General features: G+C 48.8%; 1 protein-coding gene across 1 annotated transcript in view; it reads left to right on the top strand.

Annotated features, from left to right (window-relative positions):
• Positions 1–17,824, top strand: part of RHOA (ras homolog family member A) — a 42,227-nt gene that overhangs the window by 10,796 nt on the left and 13,607 nt on the right. The window contains exons 2-3 of the mRNA XM_088465375.1: positions 9,511–9,668; positions 9,744–9,864. Of these exons, the coding sequence (XP_088321501.1) occupies positions 9,513–9,668; positions 9,744–9,864 (277 nt within the window). The 5' untranslated portion in view covers positions 9,511–9,512. The remainder of the gene's footprint in view (positions 1–9,510; positions 9,669–9,743; positions 9,865–17,824) is intronic.

Genomic DNA, 17,824 nt, shown 5'->3' with positions numbered 1-17,824 from the left:
TCTGTGGCATCATGCTCGCACACAGATCCAGGACACGTTACTCCCCCATGTTCTGCAGCTGCTGCCACCAAGGAGGAAGAGAGATAATTGTTGCAGTACCACGGGTACACTGAGGTGGTATAATGTACCACAGCCCCTTGTTCTGAGTGATGTAACATCTATATATGTGAGATAATTATGTGGGCTGTTGGTAAGTACATTAATGTGACTGTAGCCACCAGTCACATTGCTGTACTTACATTTCTACATTGGCATAAATGGCACCAGACTTGAATTCCTTACCAATGTATAATTCCCATTTTCTTCTACAGGCTCCATAGGGATTCACAGGGATACCATGGGGATATTATGGTTGGAGACCAGGCACCAAAGAGTTAAAGCTTCAGCTCTCAGGATGCCTCGGGTCCTCCTCCATATATACCCCGCCCCTAGCCATAGGACTTCAGTTGTTTGTTTGGTGTGGCAGGATCAAGATGCCCCTTTGTAACAGGGGACTGCTCATGCAGTCCTAAGCTTTCTATGTTTTATTTTATTATGTTTGAGTCAGCAGTACTCGGCGTCTGTACTAAGACGCAGATAATGCAACTCCATCTAGCTCTGCCAGGCCGCAACACCAGTAACTGGGCTGGTGATTTCGGTGGGTCACGGCTGAGCTTGCTAGCAGCAATGCTGCGACCCAGACTGCAACTGGTCACACGGAGATGTTGGGTAAGGAGATTCCTTGTTTACGGTGAATCGTGCGCTGCAGTTCTTGCTTCTGGTGCCAGAGATGCTCCAGAAGCCGCTGCAGTCAGGGCCCGGGATTGTCCACGTCCTCACTACACCTGGGCTCTATCTGACGCCGGGGATTGGTAGCAGACGCTTCTGCTGCCACGAGGCCATGTACCCGGCTGCCAGACGCAGTCCCTACGAAGGGTTTCATGCGTCTGGGTTGCTCCGCCTACCCGCCACGTGTATATGAGACACTATCGGTCCACGCTCAGTGCTCTCTGTAACTGTTGCCCTCAGGAGGGTTTGGGTCAGTCTCCCTGTATACCTCTCCCTTGGTTAAGGTATATAGTGCTCTATATCCTACCATTCCTTTGTGTCTGTGTAGTTGATTTAGAGTTGATTGTAATTATATTACATATGCATTGTATGTGACTGTAATTATATTACATATGCATTGTATGTGACTGTTTGCTAGCTGCTGCATTGAACTGTCCTTTATTTCTGTCTGTTAATTATAACTATCACTGTTTCATTAAGATTTTGTGAAGGCTGTCACATAACATTGCAATTATTGCCTTTATTGAACATGTCACAAGATAGTTATACAGGAGGGGGAGCCCTCTGTGCTGGTTTCATGTAAATCGTGTATGGCTTATTTGTCCCCTCAGGACATTAAGGATGGTTTGTGTGTTGTCTGTTATAAAGAGCCACATAACCAGTCCAGTTTACCTGTCCCTGAACACGAGCCTTCTTGGGTCTCCTCTTTGTCCCAGGTAATGAAGCAGTTTGTGGATGGTATAGCTGCTCCCACTATGCCTCCTTGGATGGGGTGGCCACAGCATGCTATGTTTGCACCTCCTATGCATTTTTCCTGGAAGGATGTTTATGGCCATTCTAGTCAGAGTATTGCACCATCTAATGTTGATAGCAGACCGGTAGTTACTAAGGAGCCTAAGCGCAAGTTATCTTTTTATCAGTCTGCTCAGCATATGGATTCAGATGATGCCCAAGGTTTCTCCCCAGGGTCTAGCTCGGGGGAGCAGGACCATCCGTCAACAGTTGTCCCTCCTTTGGTGAGGGCGGTTAAATCAGTCCTAGATATTTAGGATGATGAACCAGCTCATAGAAGGCTCCAGTGTTTAATCTCCATCGGAAGGTGGTCAAAACGGAGTTTCCTGTATCTGAACAGGCTCGCTGAGCTTATGGATGAGGCATGGGGTAACCCTGACAAACTGTTTAATGTGAATAAGAGAATAACGTTGTTGTATCCTTTCCCGGCTTCTGTATGTACTAAGCGGGAGGTACCTCCTAATGTGGATGCTCATGTGACTCATTTAATCAGGAATGCTACATTGCCTATTCCGTCAGCATCTTCCCTGAGTGTTTCTACAGATAGAAGGATTGAAGCCTGTCTTATAACAATACTCTCATCATCTGGAGCTGTTACTCGTCCAGCTATAGCCGGAGCCTGGGTAGCCAAAGCTGATGAAGAATGGATGGGGAGCATTGGAAAATTCTCTACCAAATGCTACCAGAGAACAGATGATGTATAACTCCCACATACGGGAAGCGGCTTCCTATCTGGGTGGAGCTGCTATAGATGCTGGAATTTTAGCTTCTAAAGCATCAGCAGATTCAATAGAGGCACGCAGGGTTCTTTGGTTAAGATCCTGGAAAGCTGATACAGGATTAAAGGCGGCGCTAGACGTTTTGCCTTTCTATGGATAAGTACTTTTTTGAGCAGAATTGGATAAAATAATAGCTACTCTGGCAGCTTCAAAGTCAGCAGGTCTGCCATCTACGGCGACTATAAAGTCTAGACTGGTTTCTTTTCGCTCCTTCCGTTCTCAGGGACGAGCAAGGGAACAGCCTTCCTCAAAGACGTCTAGTTTTCGCAAAATATCAGTGACAAACAGAGGTCTGACCCGGCAAGACATCCAGCTTCTAAGCCGGACGACAAACCCTCGACCTGATGGGGAGGGTCGGAGGCCGACTTCTTCAGTTTACGGATTGTTGGTGTCAAACAGATGCCTGGGTCCGAGAAGTGGTCTCTCAGGGGTATGCCCTCACTTTCAGGAGGCATCCTCCCCCCCCCAAAAAAAGTTTTGCACAGATCCTCCAGCAGATGCGGTAAAGGCTTTGGCCCTTCAGGAAGCCATTCGCTCCCTGCTGCAGGTGCGGGTAATAGTCCCGGTTCCTGTGTTGCAACAGGGAAGGGGTTATTCCAATCTATTTCTGGTTGAGAAACCGAATGGGGCTTACCGCCCTGTACTAAATCTAAAAACACTCAAGTTTATCCATGTACCAAAGTTTCGTATGGAAACTCTCCGATCAATTATTTTGGCAGTGGATTACATGGTTTCCCTGGACATTCAGGATGCATATCTGCATGCTCCTATTATAGCATCCCACCAGCAATTTTTACGGTTTGCTGTCCTTCAGCAACATTACCAATTTCAGGCTCTACCCTTTGGCCTATCTACGGCACCCTGGGTATTTACCAAAATGATGTCAGTCATGACGGTCTATCTCAGGTGTCAGGGAGTCAGAATTCTGCCATATCAAAACAACCGTCTGATATTGGCACAGACTCCAGTTGTTTTACAAAACCATCTTTAACTGACCATAGCCTATCTACAAAAACATGACTGGATCATAAATTGGAAGAAATCATCACTTTCTCCAACACAGCAGATGGTACATCTGGGAGCTCTTCTGGATTCTCCGTCACAGATGGCGTTTCTGCCAGAGAACCAGATTGTGGCCCTATCGTTGCGAATACACAAGCTGCTTCGCAAGCAAAGTGTTTCCATTCTGTTAGCGATGCATGTCCTGGGATCAATGGTATCCACCTTTGACATGGTGGGGTATGCTCCGTTCCATTCCCGGCCTCTGCAAAGATTGATTCTCTCCAAGTGAAATGGATAGTTTCATCTAATAAGGTCCCAGAGGATCATTCTCACTCCAGAGGTCCGTGTCCCCCTCCTGTGGTAGAGAAAGGATCATCTGAACAAAGGGCGTCCATTCTGGATTCCAATTTGGGTGCTGCTCACCACAGATGCCAGTCTTCGCAGATGGAGAGCAGTGACGGGTCATCACACCTTTCGGGGAAGATGGACAAATCGGGAAAGTCATCTGCCAATAAACATTCTGGAATGGCAAGTAGTATACAGAGCTCTGGTCATGGCACAGGACCTAATCCAGTTCAGACCTGTCCAGATCCAGTCCTACAACAGTGCCTAACTCAATCATCAGGGAGGCACAAGAAGTTATGCAGCCATGAAAGAAATGACAAGGGTTCTGATTTGGGCAGAACGTCATCTTCCGGCCATCTCGGCAAAATTCATACCGGGAGTACTCAATTGGGAAGCAGACTTTCTAAGTTAGCAGGACATACACGCCAGAGTGTGGTCTCTCCATCCGGGAGTGTTTTTGCTCCTGGTAAACAAATGGGGTCTACCAGAAAGAGATCTCATGGCGTCACGTCACAACCACAAGGTCCCCATGTATGGATCCAGGTCCAGAGACCCATCAGCAACCTTTGTGGACGCACTGGCAGTAAGTTGGGACTTCAAGCTGGTGTATCTCTTTCCTCTGATTTCCCTCCTCCCAAGAGTTCTCAGGAAATTCAAGCAGGAAGGCGGACCAGTTATACTGGTGGCTTCGGCTTGGTCCAGACGTCATTGGTTCACCGACATACAGAATCTGTCAATAGACAGTCTGTATCCTCTTCCTCTATGGCAGGATCTGCTAACGCAGGGCCCTTAACGGCATCCGGACTTGCCTCGTCTGGCTTTGACGGCGTGGCTCTTGAATCTTCCATCCTAAGAGCAAAAGGTTTTTCTAATTCTGTAATTCAAACGATGCTTAGGACATGGAAGCCTGCCTCTGCCCGCATCTATTACAGAGTTTGGCATTCTTTTGGTCAAAGGTGTTCCCATAAGAAGTATGATCCTAAGGTGTTAAGGATTTCCAGAGTACTGGCTCTTCTCCAGGCAGGTTTAGACCCGTGGTCTCCGCCTGGCTATTTTGAGAGTGCAGGTATCTGTACTGTCAGTCTGGTTCCAGAGGAAGATTGCCTGATTACCAGATGTTAGAATTTTTTTTCCATGAAGTTCTGCGAGTTCAGCTTTCTTTTGTTCCACCGGTAGCACCACGGGATTTGTCTTTGGTTCTTAAGGTGCTACAAGATCACCCATTTGAACCTCTAGACTCTGTAGAATTGAAGTGGTTGACAGCAAAGGCACTTATTCTTCTCGCTATCTCTTCTGCTGGCAGTCTCTCTGATTTGGCAGCGCTCTTGTGTCGCTCCCATTTTGATTTTTCACCAGGATAAAGCTGTTCTTCGTACAAAGGAAGGTTACCTTCCTAAGGTAGTGTCCCGTTTTCATGTGAATGAATAAATTGTTGTTCTAGCTTTTCAGGCTCCAAACCTTTCTGTAGGTGAAGCCTCCCTGGATATAGTTTGTGCTCTCTGTATTTATGTGGAGCGTACAAACTCTGTTAGAAAATCAGATGCTCTTTTAGTAATATATGGTTTTCGCAAACGAGGATGGCCAGCTATTAAGCAGACTCTGGCGAGATGGCTAGGCCTGACTCTCAGGTGTACACACAGGCTGATCTCCCTGTCCCAAGCACGGTGACAGCACATTCTACTCGGTCTGTAGGGCCATCGTGGGCATTTAGTCGTGGTGCCTCTGCTGACCAGCTGTGTAAGGCAGCCACATGGTCTTCTGTCCACACTTTTCTTATGTTCTATGCCTTTGATACTTTTGCAGCTCAAGATGCTTCCTTTTGGTGACGAGTTCTCCTTTCTGCTCAGGAGCATCCCCCACCCTACAGAAACTGCTTTAGGACATTACCATGGTATCCCTGTGGATCCCTATGGACCCTGAAGAAGAAAATTAGTTATGGTAGACTTGCCTAGGTAACTCCTTTTCTTCGAGGTCCATAGGGTCCACAGGGCACCCACCTGGCTGCATTGGGTAATTTTTTTTTCTTTCGGGCACAGGTTCCCTCATTTTGTCTAATAGTGTATCTGGTTTACGATTGCTCTTCCATCTCCTGCCTTGAGGCTTGTTAACTAAACTGAAGTCCTGTGGCTAGGGGCGGGGTATATATGGAGGAGGACTCAATGCGTCCTGGCAGCTGAAGCTTTAACTGTTTGGTGCCTGGTCTCCAATCAAAATAATCCCCATGGTATCACTGTGGACCCTATGGACCTCGAAGAGGAGGAGTTATCTAGGTAAGAATACCATAACTGCTTTCTGTAAGAAATAGCATATTGAGAGCTGTGTCTTGTCTTCTATAACGTCAGCACTTGGTATGTGGAAGTATCCCTGTTGGACTGCAGACAGGGCAGGGTGCTGGCGGCGCTGGCAGCGAGTCTCAGCGGGCGTCGCTGGCCGGGGGCGTGTCCTTGTGACATGCCTCCAATTTGTCACATTTGGGGGCGTGCTCATCACATACGGAGGCGCTGTGCTTCCCCCAAGCTCTCCCCTCAGGGTTAATAGATGCCGTGCGCATGGATTTGGGTGAATGAGGTATCACTGGTGTAGAGTTCACTTCTGAAACCTTTATCTTCTATTGATTGGTGTGATTGTGGACTGGCCTCATGCAGGCCCCTTTGTGGAGTGGTGGGAATTGCGGAGCATACTGTTATGTCAGGTCTGGGGGGGGGGGGGGGGCATCTCATAAGGTTTTTTTATTGAAGTTTCCAACATTGGCCTTTATGAATTTATATGTGTAAAAGTTGTGATTTGTGTTTTAATGTAAATAGTTTCTTGTGCGGGCAATACATCTACGTTACCAATCTGCGATTTCATCGGCGTCCAACAGCAATAGACTAGCTGTCACCGGTTCAGGGAAGACCAGCATGATAAAAATCATATACTCGCCAATCCAGATTATTTTGGTTGGGGGCTGAATCGATGATTTCCAACATGTTGAATTATCCCGATTCCCCGACCTTGCTGTTGGCAGAACGGGGAATTGGAGCAATACATTACAGACGTGTGAGCCCCATAACACACGGTAAAGTGGCATGACCCTTCTATAGATACACATATATATTGGTGTACAGAGCAGCCACACTTAGCACATTACAGAATGCGTTCCATTATGTCATCCTCGCTATAATTAGCCTTTGTGGTTAGTAGGAGCAGTGTGCATTGTCACCCAGAGCCGTACTAACGTATCACATAACTTTCCTTCCTTTACCATAGAGAGCCCTTCATGTCTAGCTATGAGATGCACTTCTCACACTGGCCTGTGCTAATCCCTTATTGTACAGATCATTGCCTAATCTTCCTGTGCTCTGCCTGCCGGCGTAGGAAGGCTGTTATCTGCAGAGGGAGGTGAGCTGCAAAATACAGATGCAGGAAGCTGCGCTGTGACCGCCATCCGCCGGGCAGGGCAGTTCCTGTGTGCCGCTCTCGGGATAGGGCTAGTGCCAGCTCTTCCTATTGTGTCTCATTACCCCAGCTAGGTGTGAGGCAGGATCAGCAGTGCCCGCAGGCTGGTAAGGTATTACCTCTGTAGGTCGGTGGTGGTGCAGGTTCTCCATCGTCTCGCTGGGGCAGAACCCTTTATCACCCAGCCCTTCAGCACTTGCACTGATTACTTGGCTGTGGTAAATTCTGGCACCTGTTAAATGTCATCTTTGTGCTCTCACTAAACTATATTGTGGTAATACGGCAACCAGCCTGTCCATAGCTAGTCACTTCTCTTACATATGTGTCCAGGAAGTCTGCCTGGGTGTGCCTCTTCCATATGTGCCTCTAAGCACTTTATATGTTCAGCCGCAGAACGTCAGCATAGTCAAAGTACATGTATGATGAGAATAAGCAGAGCCATCCAGGAATGAGTAAGTGAGGGCGGAATGGCTCTGTCATGTATGTTGTTGCACGCATGTTGCTGCACGTTGCACGCACGTTGCTGCACGCACGTTGCTGCACGCTGCACGCATGTTGCTGCACGCACGTTGCTGCACGCTGCACGCACGTTGCTGCACGCACGTTGCTGCACGCATGTTACTGCGGTCCCCCCCAGTCATAGTAAGCTGCACATTATCGCCCCCCCCCAGTCATAGTAAGCTGCACATTATCGCCCCCCCCCCCCAGTCATAGTAAGCTGCACATTATCGCCCCCCCCCCCCAGTCATAGTAAGCTGCACATTATCGCCCCCCCCCAGTCATAGTAAGACGCAGAGTAGGGTCCCAGGGATGCGCAGACCTGTCACCCTTAGGGTCAGTTATGTGGTGGGGACGGGGATGTGCTGACCTGTCACCCTTAGGGTCAGTTATGTGGTGGGGACGGGGATGTGCTGACCGGTCACCCTTAGGGTCAGTTATGTGGTGAGGACGGGGATGTGCTGACCGGTCACCCTTAGGGTCAGTTATGTGATGGGGACGGGGATGTGCTGACCTGTCACCCTTAGGGTCAGTTATGTGGTGAGGACGGGGATGTGCTGACCTGTCACCCTTAGGGTCAGTTATGTGATGGGGACGGGGATGTGCTGACCTGTCATCCTTAGGGTCAGTTATGTGGTGGGGGACGGGGATGTGCTGACCTGTCACCCTTAGGGTCAGTTATGTGGTGGGGGACGGGGATGTGCTGACCTGTCACCCTTAGGGTCAGTTATGTGGTGGGGACAGGGATGTGCTTCTGTTTGTCCAAGTATTTACATTACATTTACCATAAATAATTTGATTTGGTGCTGGACCACCAACCTGAGGCGCCCCTGCAAGTGTCCCGAGGCACCCCTGGGTGCCACGACACACAGTTTGGGAACCACTGGTATAGACCCTGATTTAGCTGGTGCTATTATAAGATAGAGGGTATATCTTATAAAATGGCGGATGCTGGCAATGACCTTTGTGCCCACATAGGTGATCGGCCCACAGTGCACAACCAGCTGCTATCACAGGCCAAGTCCCTCTCTCGTGTATCTCCCCGGGGCCTTTATTACAGTGGTCTCTCCTCATTAGGTCCCTCCCACTTACCGGCAGTAACGCTTCTGTGCAGGCGTGCTCTCCGTACCTCCGAGTCTTCAGTCCAGCCTGCATGTGGCCATTATCATTACCAGAGATAACTCTGTGCCCTCCCCATCATTAGTGATGGCTTATTGGGATATGATGGATAACGCTGTCATAGTCTATAGGCTCTGCGGCTGCTGCGTTACTGTACGTAGCTGTCCGTAGATGGGCTCTGTCCTGTCCCTGGGGTATCCGGTTCTTCAGCAATTAGCCCAATTTCTCTGTTGCTCATCGTACACTGCAATGGGTCAGGCGTACAGAGGGGCTCAATCATCTTCAACTAGTTGTATTCTCCTGTGACGTCTATCCTACTGCGCGGCGTTAGGGAGCCTAATAAGAATAGGCAGCCATTAGTGTGGTGACTTAACTCGGCCGTGGGCAGCGCACGGTTAATTTCTCCTTGGTGAATGTGTTTGCGTCAGGGACTGGAAGCGTCCACCTCTGTTTAAGCCTTAGGAAATGAATGTGCTGCATGCGAGAGGAGATTGTGCCTCGGCCCACCGCTCTGCAATCTACAAGAATTGTCACGTTGTGTGTGGGGGCAGGGGTCCCCTTTACCCTGCTTACCTTGCATAGGTGCAATGTAAGGTGGCTCAGCACCAAAAGGTGAATAACCACTGGTGTAGACCACTTGGTGGCCTGTCAGTTGCAGGACACAACCATAATCCGCCTCTTCTCCGTTATTTGCATTATTGATTGCACTTATGGCGTAATAGTACCGCGGGCATACTGACCACTGACCTGGTGGTCTCCTCTTTTGCAGGAATGGCAGCCATTCGGAAGAAGCTTGTCATCGTTGGAGATGGAGCCTGCGGAAAGACCTGTCTCCTGATAGTGTTTAGTAAAGACCAGTTCCCAGAAGTCTATGTACCAACAGTGTTTGAGAACTATGTTGCAGACATTGAGGTGGATGGAAAGCAGGTAGGCCTGGCACCATGAGGTTTGCTTGGTATGTATTGGGGTGAGGGTGCATAATGTTCCTCTTACTGTTACCAGGTGGAGCTGGCTCTGTGGGACACAGCTGGTCAGGAAGACTACGACAGGTTGCGGCCTCTGTCCTATCCAGACACCGATGTTATATTGATGTGCTTCTCCATCGATAGCCCAGACAGCTTAGGTAGGTTCTAAACCCTGTGCCAACATTCATCTCTGGTGGTGGTGGGGGGGGGGGTTCTCTTTATTTAGCATTTTCTAACATAATTGTGTAATGGAAACCCGTACAGTAGTGATTCCCAACCTCGGTCCTCAAGGCACACTAACAGTCCTGGTTTTGGTGATATCCAGACTTGAGCCAGATGGTTAAATCAAAATAACTGAGGTACTAATTAAGTAACCTGTGCTCCAGTATGGCTATCCTCAAAATCTGGACTGTTTGTGTGCCTTGAGGACCGTGGTTGGGAACCCCTGTCGTACAGTAACAATGGCAGCCAGGACTGTGATAGTGGGAATGTGCCACAAGCTAGGCTCTAGAGTAACAGGTTAGTATTTGTCTGTGGACCTCTGGTTTAATGGTAATAGAAAGGGGAAGAATAGGCAGACGGTGGTAGAAATAAACAAGGTGAGATGGGGGTGCTCAAGGAATTGGGAACGAGGATAAGAAGAATAAGTGGGGGATGTGGAACAAGAAAGGGGACTAATACTTCAAAAAAAATGTCTTCTTCAGGGTCCGTAGGGTCCACAGGGAGATAACGGGGGTGTAGGTGGTACTTGGAGGGCCAGACACCAACAACAAAGCTTTTCTATCCCAGGATGCTTCGGTCCCTCCCTCTATACCCCGCCCACAGCCTGAGGGCAACTGAGTGTCGTTGGTGCCCGGCAGGAGCTGGATCACTGTTAGTACAGTGGGGCTGCTTTAAGCAGCACAAGCTTTCATTTATGATTTATTTTTCTTTTTTTTTTCATAAAAGAGCAGCAGCAGTAGACAGTCCTGTGGACGTCTGCACTGGCTCCATCACCCCTCCGCTGCGTCGCATCTCCAGCCCCCAGCTAGGTACTGTCAGCGGGACCTAGCTAGCAGGGCTCCTCGGACCCCAGACTGCAGTTCGGGACTCAAAGGGACAGGTATGTAGGTCTCTGCGCAGTCTTACCTCCGGTCTCACGAGACAGACCGGAGACGCTGATGTGGACACTGGTTCGTCTGGGACTCCACTAGACCACCGGGGTATAACCTATACTGGCGCAGGGGACAGCTAAGGCCAGGGACCTGGTGGTTAATGTCAGCATAGGGGAGAAGGTCCTCTCCCTGCGGCCCCTCCCCCAGCTCTGGGCGCCATTTCACTGCGGTATGCCGCCCCTGAGCTGCTCCTCAGCCCCCTCAGAGACTCACGGCAGCCATTTTCTGCGTCAGGTCTCCAGGAACGCTGGGTCCTGCCTCCCTGTATACCTCTCCTAGGAGCCAGGTTATACAGCGCTATTTACTACCAGCCACTGCGGTCTGTGTAGATGAATTTAGTTCCCTCTGTATTTATACTGTATACTCTGCAGTGTATGTGACCTGTGCTAGTGCTGTCTGTGTAGTTATACTGTATACTCTGCAGTGTGTGTGACATGTGCTAGCGCTGCTGTCTGTGTAGTTATACTGTATACTCTGCAGTGTATGTGACCTGTGCTAGTGCTGCTGTCTGTGTAGTTATACTGTATACCCTGCAGTGTGTGTGACCTGTGCTGCTGTCTGTGTAGTTATACTGTATACTCTGCAGTGTGTGTGACCTGTGCTAGCGCTGCTGTCTGTGTAGTTATACTGTATACTCTGCAGTGTATGTGACCTGTGCTAGCGCTGCTGTCTGTGTAGTTATACTGTATACCCTGCAGTGTATGTGACATGTGCTAGTGCTGTCTGTGTAGTTATACTGTATACCCTGCAGTGTATGTGACCTGTGCTAGTGCTGCTGTCTGTGTAGTTATACTGTATACCCTGCAGTGTATGTGACCTGTGCTAGTGCTGTCTGTGTAGTTATACTGTATACCCTGCAGTGTGTGTGACCTGTGCTGTCTGTGTAGTTATACTGTATACTCTGCAGTGTGTGTGACCTGTGCTAGCGCTGCTGTCTGTGTAGTTATACTGTATACCCTGCAGTGTATGTGACCTGTGCTAGTGCTGCTGTCTGTGTAGTTATACTGTATACCCTGCAGTGTGTGTGACCTGTGCTAGCGCTGCTGTCTGTGTAGTTATACTGTATACCCTGCAGTGTGTGTGACCTGTGCTAGCGCTGCTGTCTGTGTAGTTATACTGTATACCCTGCAGTGTGTGTGACCTGTGCTAGTGCTGTCTGTGTAGTTATACTGTATACCCTGCAGTGTGTGTGACATGTGCTAGTGCTGCTGTCTGTGTAGTTATACTGTATACCCTGCAGTGTATGTGACATGTGCTAGTGCTGTCTGTGTAGTTATACTGTATACCCTGCAGTGTATGTGACCTGTGCTAGTGCTGCTGTCTGTGTAGTTATACTGTATACCCTGCAGTGTATGTGACCTGTGCTAGTGCTGTCTGTGTAGTTATACTGTATACCCTGCAGTGTGTGTGACCTGTGCTGTCTGTGTAGTTATACTGTATACTCTGCAGTGTGTGTGACCTGTGCTAGCGCTGCTGTCTGTGTAGTTATACTGTATACCCTGCAGTGTGTGTGACCTGTGCTGCTGTCTGTGTAGTTATACTGTATACTCTGCAGTGTATGTGACCTGTGCTAGCGCTGCTGTCTGTGTAGTTATACTGTATACCCTGCAGTGTGTGTGACCTGTGCTAGCGCTGCTGTCTGTGTAGTTATACTGTATACCCTGCAGTGTGTGTGACCTGTGCTAGCGCTGCTGTCTGTGTAGTTATACTGTATACCCTGCAGTGTGTGTGAACTGTGCTAGCGCTGCTGTCTGTGTAGTTATACTGTATACCCTGCAGTGTGTGTGACCTGTGCTAGTGCTGCTGTCTGTGTAGTTATACTGTATACTCTGCAGTGTGTGTGACCTGTGCTAGCGCTGCTGTCTGTGTAGTTATACTGTATACTCTGCAGTGTGTGTGACCTGTGCTAGCGCTGCTGTCTGTGTAGTTATACTGTATACTCTGCAGTGTATGTGACCTGCGCTAGCGCTGCTGTCTGTGTAGTTATACTGTATACTCTGCAGTGTATGTGACCTGTGCTAGCGCTGCTGTCTGTGTAGTTATACTGTATACCCTGCAGTGTGTGTGACCTGTGCTAGCGCTGCTGTCTGTGTAGTTATACTGTATACCCTGCAGTGTGTGTGACCTGTGCTAGCGCTGCTGTCTGTGTAGTTATACTGTATACTCTGCAGTGTGTGTGACCTGTGCTAGCGCTGCTGTCTGTGTAGTTATACTGTATACCCTGCAGTGTGTGTGACCTGTGCTAGCGCTGCTGTCTGTGTAGTTATACTGTATACCCTGCAGTGTGTGTGACCTGTGCTAGCGCTGCTGTCTGTGTAGTTATACTGTATACCCTGCAGTGTGTGTGACCTGTGCTAGCGCTGCTGTCTGTGTAGTTATACTGTATACCCTGCAGTGTGTGACATGTGCTAGCGCTGCTGTCTGTGTAGTTATACTGTATACCCTGCAGTGTGTGTGACCTGTGCTAGCGCTGCTGTCTGTGTAGTTATACTGTATACCCTGCAGTGTGTGTGACCTGTGCTAGCGCTGCTGTCTGTGTAGTTATACTGTATACCCTGCAGTGTGTGTGACCTGTGCTAGTGCTGCTGTCTGTGTAGTTATACTGTATACTCTGCAGTGTGTGTGACCTGTGCTAGCGCTGCTGTCTGTGTAGTTATACTGTATACTCTGCAGTGTGTGTGACCTGTGCTAGCGCTGCTGTCTGTGTAGTTATACTGTATACTCTGCAGTGTATGTGACCTGCGCTAGCGCTGCTGTCTGTGTAGTTATACTGTATACTCTGCAGTGTATGTGACCTGCGCTAGCGCTGCTGTCTGTGTAGTTATACTGTATACTCTGCAGTGTGTGTGACCTGTGCTAGCGCTGCTGTCTGTGTAGCTATACTGTATACCCTGCAGTGTGTGTGACCTGTGCTAGCGCTGCTGTCTGTGTAGTTATACTGTATACCCTGCAGTGTGTGTGACCTGTGCTAGCGCTGCTGTCTGTGTAGTTATACTGTATACCCTGCAGTGTGTGTGACCTGTGCTGTCTGTGTAGTTATACTGTATACTCTGCAGTGTGTGTGACCTGTGCTAGCGCTGCTGTCTGTGTAGTTATACTGTATACCCTGCAGTGTATGTGACCTGTGCTAGCGCTGCTGTCTGTGTAGTTATACTGTATACCCTGCAGTGTGTGTGACCTGTGCTAGCGCTGCTGTCTGTGTAGTTATACTGTATACTCTGCAGTGTGTGTGACCTGTGCTAGCGCTGCTGTCTGTGTAGTTATACTGTATACTCTGCAGTGTGTGTGACCTGTGCTAGCGCTGCTGTCTGTGTAGTTATACTGTATACCCTGCAGTGTATGTGACCTGTGCTAGCGCTGCTGTCTGTGTAGTTACACTGTATACCCTGCAGTGTGTGTGACCTGTGCTAGCGCTGCTGTCTGTGTAGTTATACTGTATACTCTGCAGTGTGTGTGACCTGTGCTAGCGCTGCTGTCTGTGTAGTTATACTGTATACCCTGCAGTGTATGTGACCTGTGCTAGCGCTGCTGTCTGTGTAGTTATACTGTATACCCTGCAGTGTGTGTGACCTGTGCTAGCGCTGCTGTCTGTGTAGTTATACTGTATACTCTGCAGTGTGTGTGACCTGTGCTGTCTGTGTAGTTATACTGTATACCCTGCAGTGTATGTGACCTGTGCTAGCGCTGCTGTCTGTGTAGTTATACTGTATACCCTGCAGTGTGTGTGACCTGTGCTAGCGCTGCTGTCTGTGTAGTTATACTGTATACCCTGCAGTGTGTGTGACCTGTGCTGTCTGTGTAGTTATACTGTATACCCTGCAGTGTGTGTGACCTGTGCTAGCGCTGCTGTCTGTGTAGTTATACTGTATACCCTGCAGTGTGTGTGACCTGTGCTAGCGCTGCTGTCTGTGTAGTTATACTGTATACTCTGCAGTGTGTGTGACCTGTGCTAGCGCTGCTGTCTGTGTAGTTATACTGTATACCCTGCAGTGTGTGTGACCTGTGCTAGCGCTGCTGTCTGTGTAGTTATACTGTATACTCTGCAGTGTATGTGACCTGTGCTAGCGCTGCTGTCTGTGTAGTTATACTGTATACTCTGCAGTGTGTGTGACCTGTGCTAGCGCTGCTGTCTGTGTAGTTATACTGTATACTCTGCAGTGTGTGTGACCTGTGCTAGCGCTGCTGTCTGTGTAGTTATACTGTATACCCTGCAGTGTGTGTGACCTGTGCTAGCGCTGCTGTCTGTGTAGTTATACTGTATACTCTGCAGTGTGTGTGACCTGTGCTAGCGCTGCTGTCTGTGTAGTTATACTGTATACCCTGCAGTGTGTGTGACCTGTGCTAGTGCTGCTGTCTGTGTAGTTATACTGTATACCCTGCAGTGTATGTGACCTGTGCTGCTGTCTGTGTAGTTATACTGTATACCCTGCAGTGTGTGTGACCTGTGCTAGTGCTGCTGTCTGTGTAGTTATACTGTATACCCTGCAGTGTGTGTGACCTGTGCTAGCGCTGCTGTCTGTGTAGTTATACTGTATACTCTGCAGTGTGTGTGACCTGTGCTAGCGCTGCTGTCTGTGTAGTTATACTGTATACCCTGCAGTGTATGTGACCTGTGCTAGCGCTGCTGTCTGTGTAGTTATACTGTATACCCTGCAGTGTGTGTGACCTGTGCTAGCGCTGCTGTCTGTGTAGTTATACTGTATACTCTGCAGTGTGTGTGACCTGTGCTAGCGCTGCTGTCTGTGTAGTTATACTGTATACCCTGCAGTGTGTGTGACCTGTGCTAGCGCTGCTGTCTGTGTAGTTATACTGTATACCCTGCAGTGTGTGTGACCTGTGCTAGCGCTGCTGTCTGTGTAGTTATACTGTATACTCTGCAGTGTATGTGACCTGTGCTAGCGCTGCTGTCTGTGTAGTTATACTGTATACCCTGCAGTGTGTGTGACCTGTGCTGTCTGTGTAGTTATACTGTATACCCTGCAGTGTGTGTGACCTGTGCTAGCGCTGCTGTCTGTGTAGTTATACTGTATACCCTGCAGTGTGTGTGACCTGTGCTAGCGCTGCTGTCTGTGTAGTTATACTGTATACTCTGCAGTGTGTGTGACCTGTGCTAGCGCTGCTGTCTGTGTAGTTATACTGTATACCCTGCAGTGTGTGTGACCTGTGCTGTCTGTGTAGTTATACTGTATACTCTGCAGTGTGTGTGACCTGTGCTAGCGCTGCTGTCTGTGTAGTTATACTGTATACCCTGCAGTGTGTGTGACCTGTGCTAGCGCTGCTGTCTGTGTAGTTATACTGTATACTCTGCAGTGTGTGTGACCTGTGCTAGCGCTGCTGTCTGTGTAGTTATACTGTATACTCTGCAGTGTGTGTGACCTGTGCTAGTGCTGCTGTCTGTGTAGTTATACTGTATACCCTGCAGTGTGTGTGACCTGTGCTAGCGCTGCTGTCTGTGTAGTTATACTGTATACCCTGCAGTGTGTGTGACCTGTGCTGTCTGTGTAGTTATACTGTATACTCTGCAGTGTGTGTGACCTGTGCTAGCGCTGCTGTCTGTGTAGTTATACTGTATACTCTGCAGTGTGTGTGACCTGTGCTAGCGCTGCTGTCTGTGTAGTTATACTGTATACCCTGCAGTGTATGTGACCTGTGCTAGCGCTGCTGTCTGTGTAGTTATACTGTATACCCTGCAGTGTGTGTGACATGTGCTAGCGCTGCTGTCTGTGTAGTTATACTGTATACCCTGCAGTGTATGTGACCTGTGCTAGCGCTGCTGTCTGTGTAGTTACACTGTATACCCTGCAGTGTGTGTGACCTGTGCTAGCGCTGCTGTCTGTGTAGTTATACTGTATACTCTGCAGTGTGTGTGACCTGTGCTAGCGCTGCTGTCTGTGTAGTTATACTGTATACCCTGCAGTGTATGTGACCTGTGCTAGCGCTGCTGTCTGTGTAGTTATACTGTATACCCTGCAGTGTGTGTGACCTGTGCTAGCGCTGCTGTCTGTGTAGTTATACTGTATACTCTGCAGTGTGTGTGACCTGTGCTGTCTGTGTAGTTATACTGTATACCCTGCAGTGTATGTGACCTGTGCTAGCGCTGCTGTCTGTGTAGTTATACTGTATACCCTGCAGTGTGTGTGACCTGTGCTAGCGCTGCTGTCTGTGTAGTTATACTGTATACCCTGCAGTGTGTGTGACCTGTGCTAGCGCTGCTGTCTGTGTAGTTATACTGTATACTCTGCAGTGTGTGTGACCTGTGCTAGCGCTGCTGTCTGTGTAGTTATACTGTATACCCTGCAGTGTGTGTGACCTGTGCTAGCGCTGCTGTCTGTGTAGTTATACTGTATACTCTGCAGTGTGTGTGACCTGTGCTGTCTGTGTAGTTATACTGTATACCCTGCAGTGTGTGTGACCTGTGCTAGCGCTGCTGTCTGTGTAGTTATACTGTATACCCTGCAGTGTATGTGACCTGTGCTAGCGCTGCTGTCTGTGTAGTTATACTGTATACCCTGCAGTGTGTGTGACCTGTGCTAGTGCTGCTGTCTGTGTAGTTATACTGTATACCCTGCAGTGTATGTGACCTGTGCTGCTGTCTGTGTAGTTATACTGTATACCCTGCAGTGTGTGTGACCTGTGCTAGCGCTGCTGTCTGTGTAGTTATACTGTATACCCTGCAGTGTGTGTGACCTGTGCTAGCGCTGCTGTCTGTGTAGTTATACTGTATACCCTGCAGTGTATGTGACCTGTGCTAGCGCTGCTGTCTGTGTAGTTATACTGTATACTCTGCAGTGTGTGTGACCTGTGCTAGCGCTGCTGTCTGTGTAGTTATACTGTATACCCTGCAGTGTGTGTGACCTGTGCTAGCGCTTCTGTCTGTGTAGTTATACTGTATACCCTGCAGTGTATGTGACCTGTGCTAGCGCTGCTGTCTGTGTAGTTATACTGTATACCCTGCAGTGTGTGT

Source organism: Taudactylus pleione, unplaced genomic scaffold (genome assembly GCF_031769625.1).
Source record: "Taudactylus pleione unplaced genomic scaffold, aTauple2 ptg001984l, whole genome shotgun sequence".
Lineage (NCBI taxonomy): Eukaryota > Metazoa > Chordata > Amphibia > Anura > Myobatrachidae > Taudactylus > Taudactylus pleione.
The sequence above is the reverse complement of the archived record's forward strand: the minus strand, read 5'-3'. Positions and strand labels throughout refer to the sequence as shown.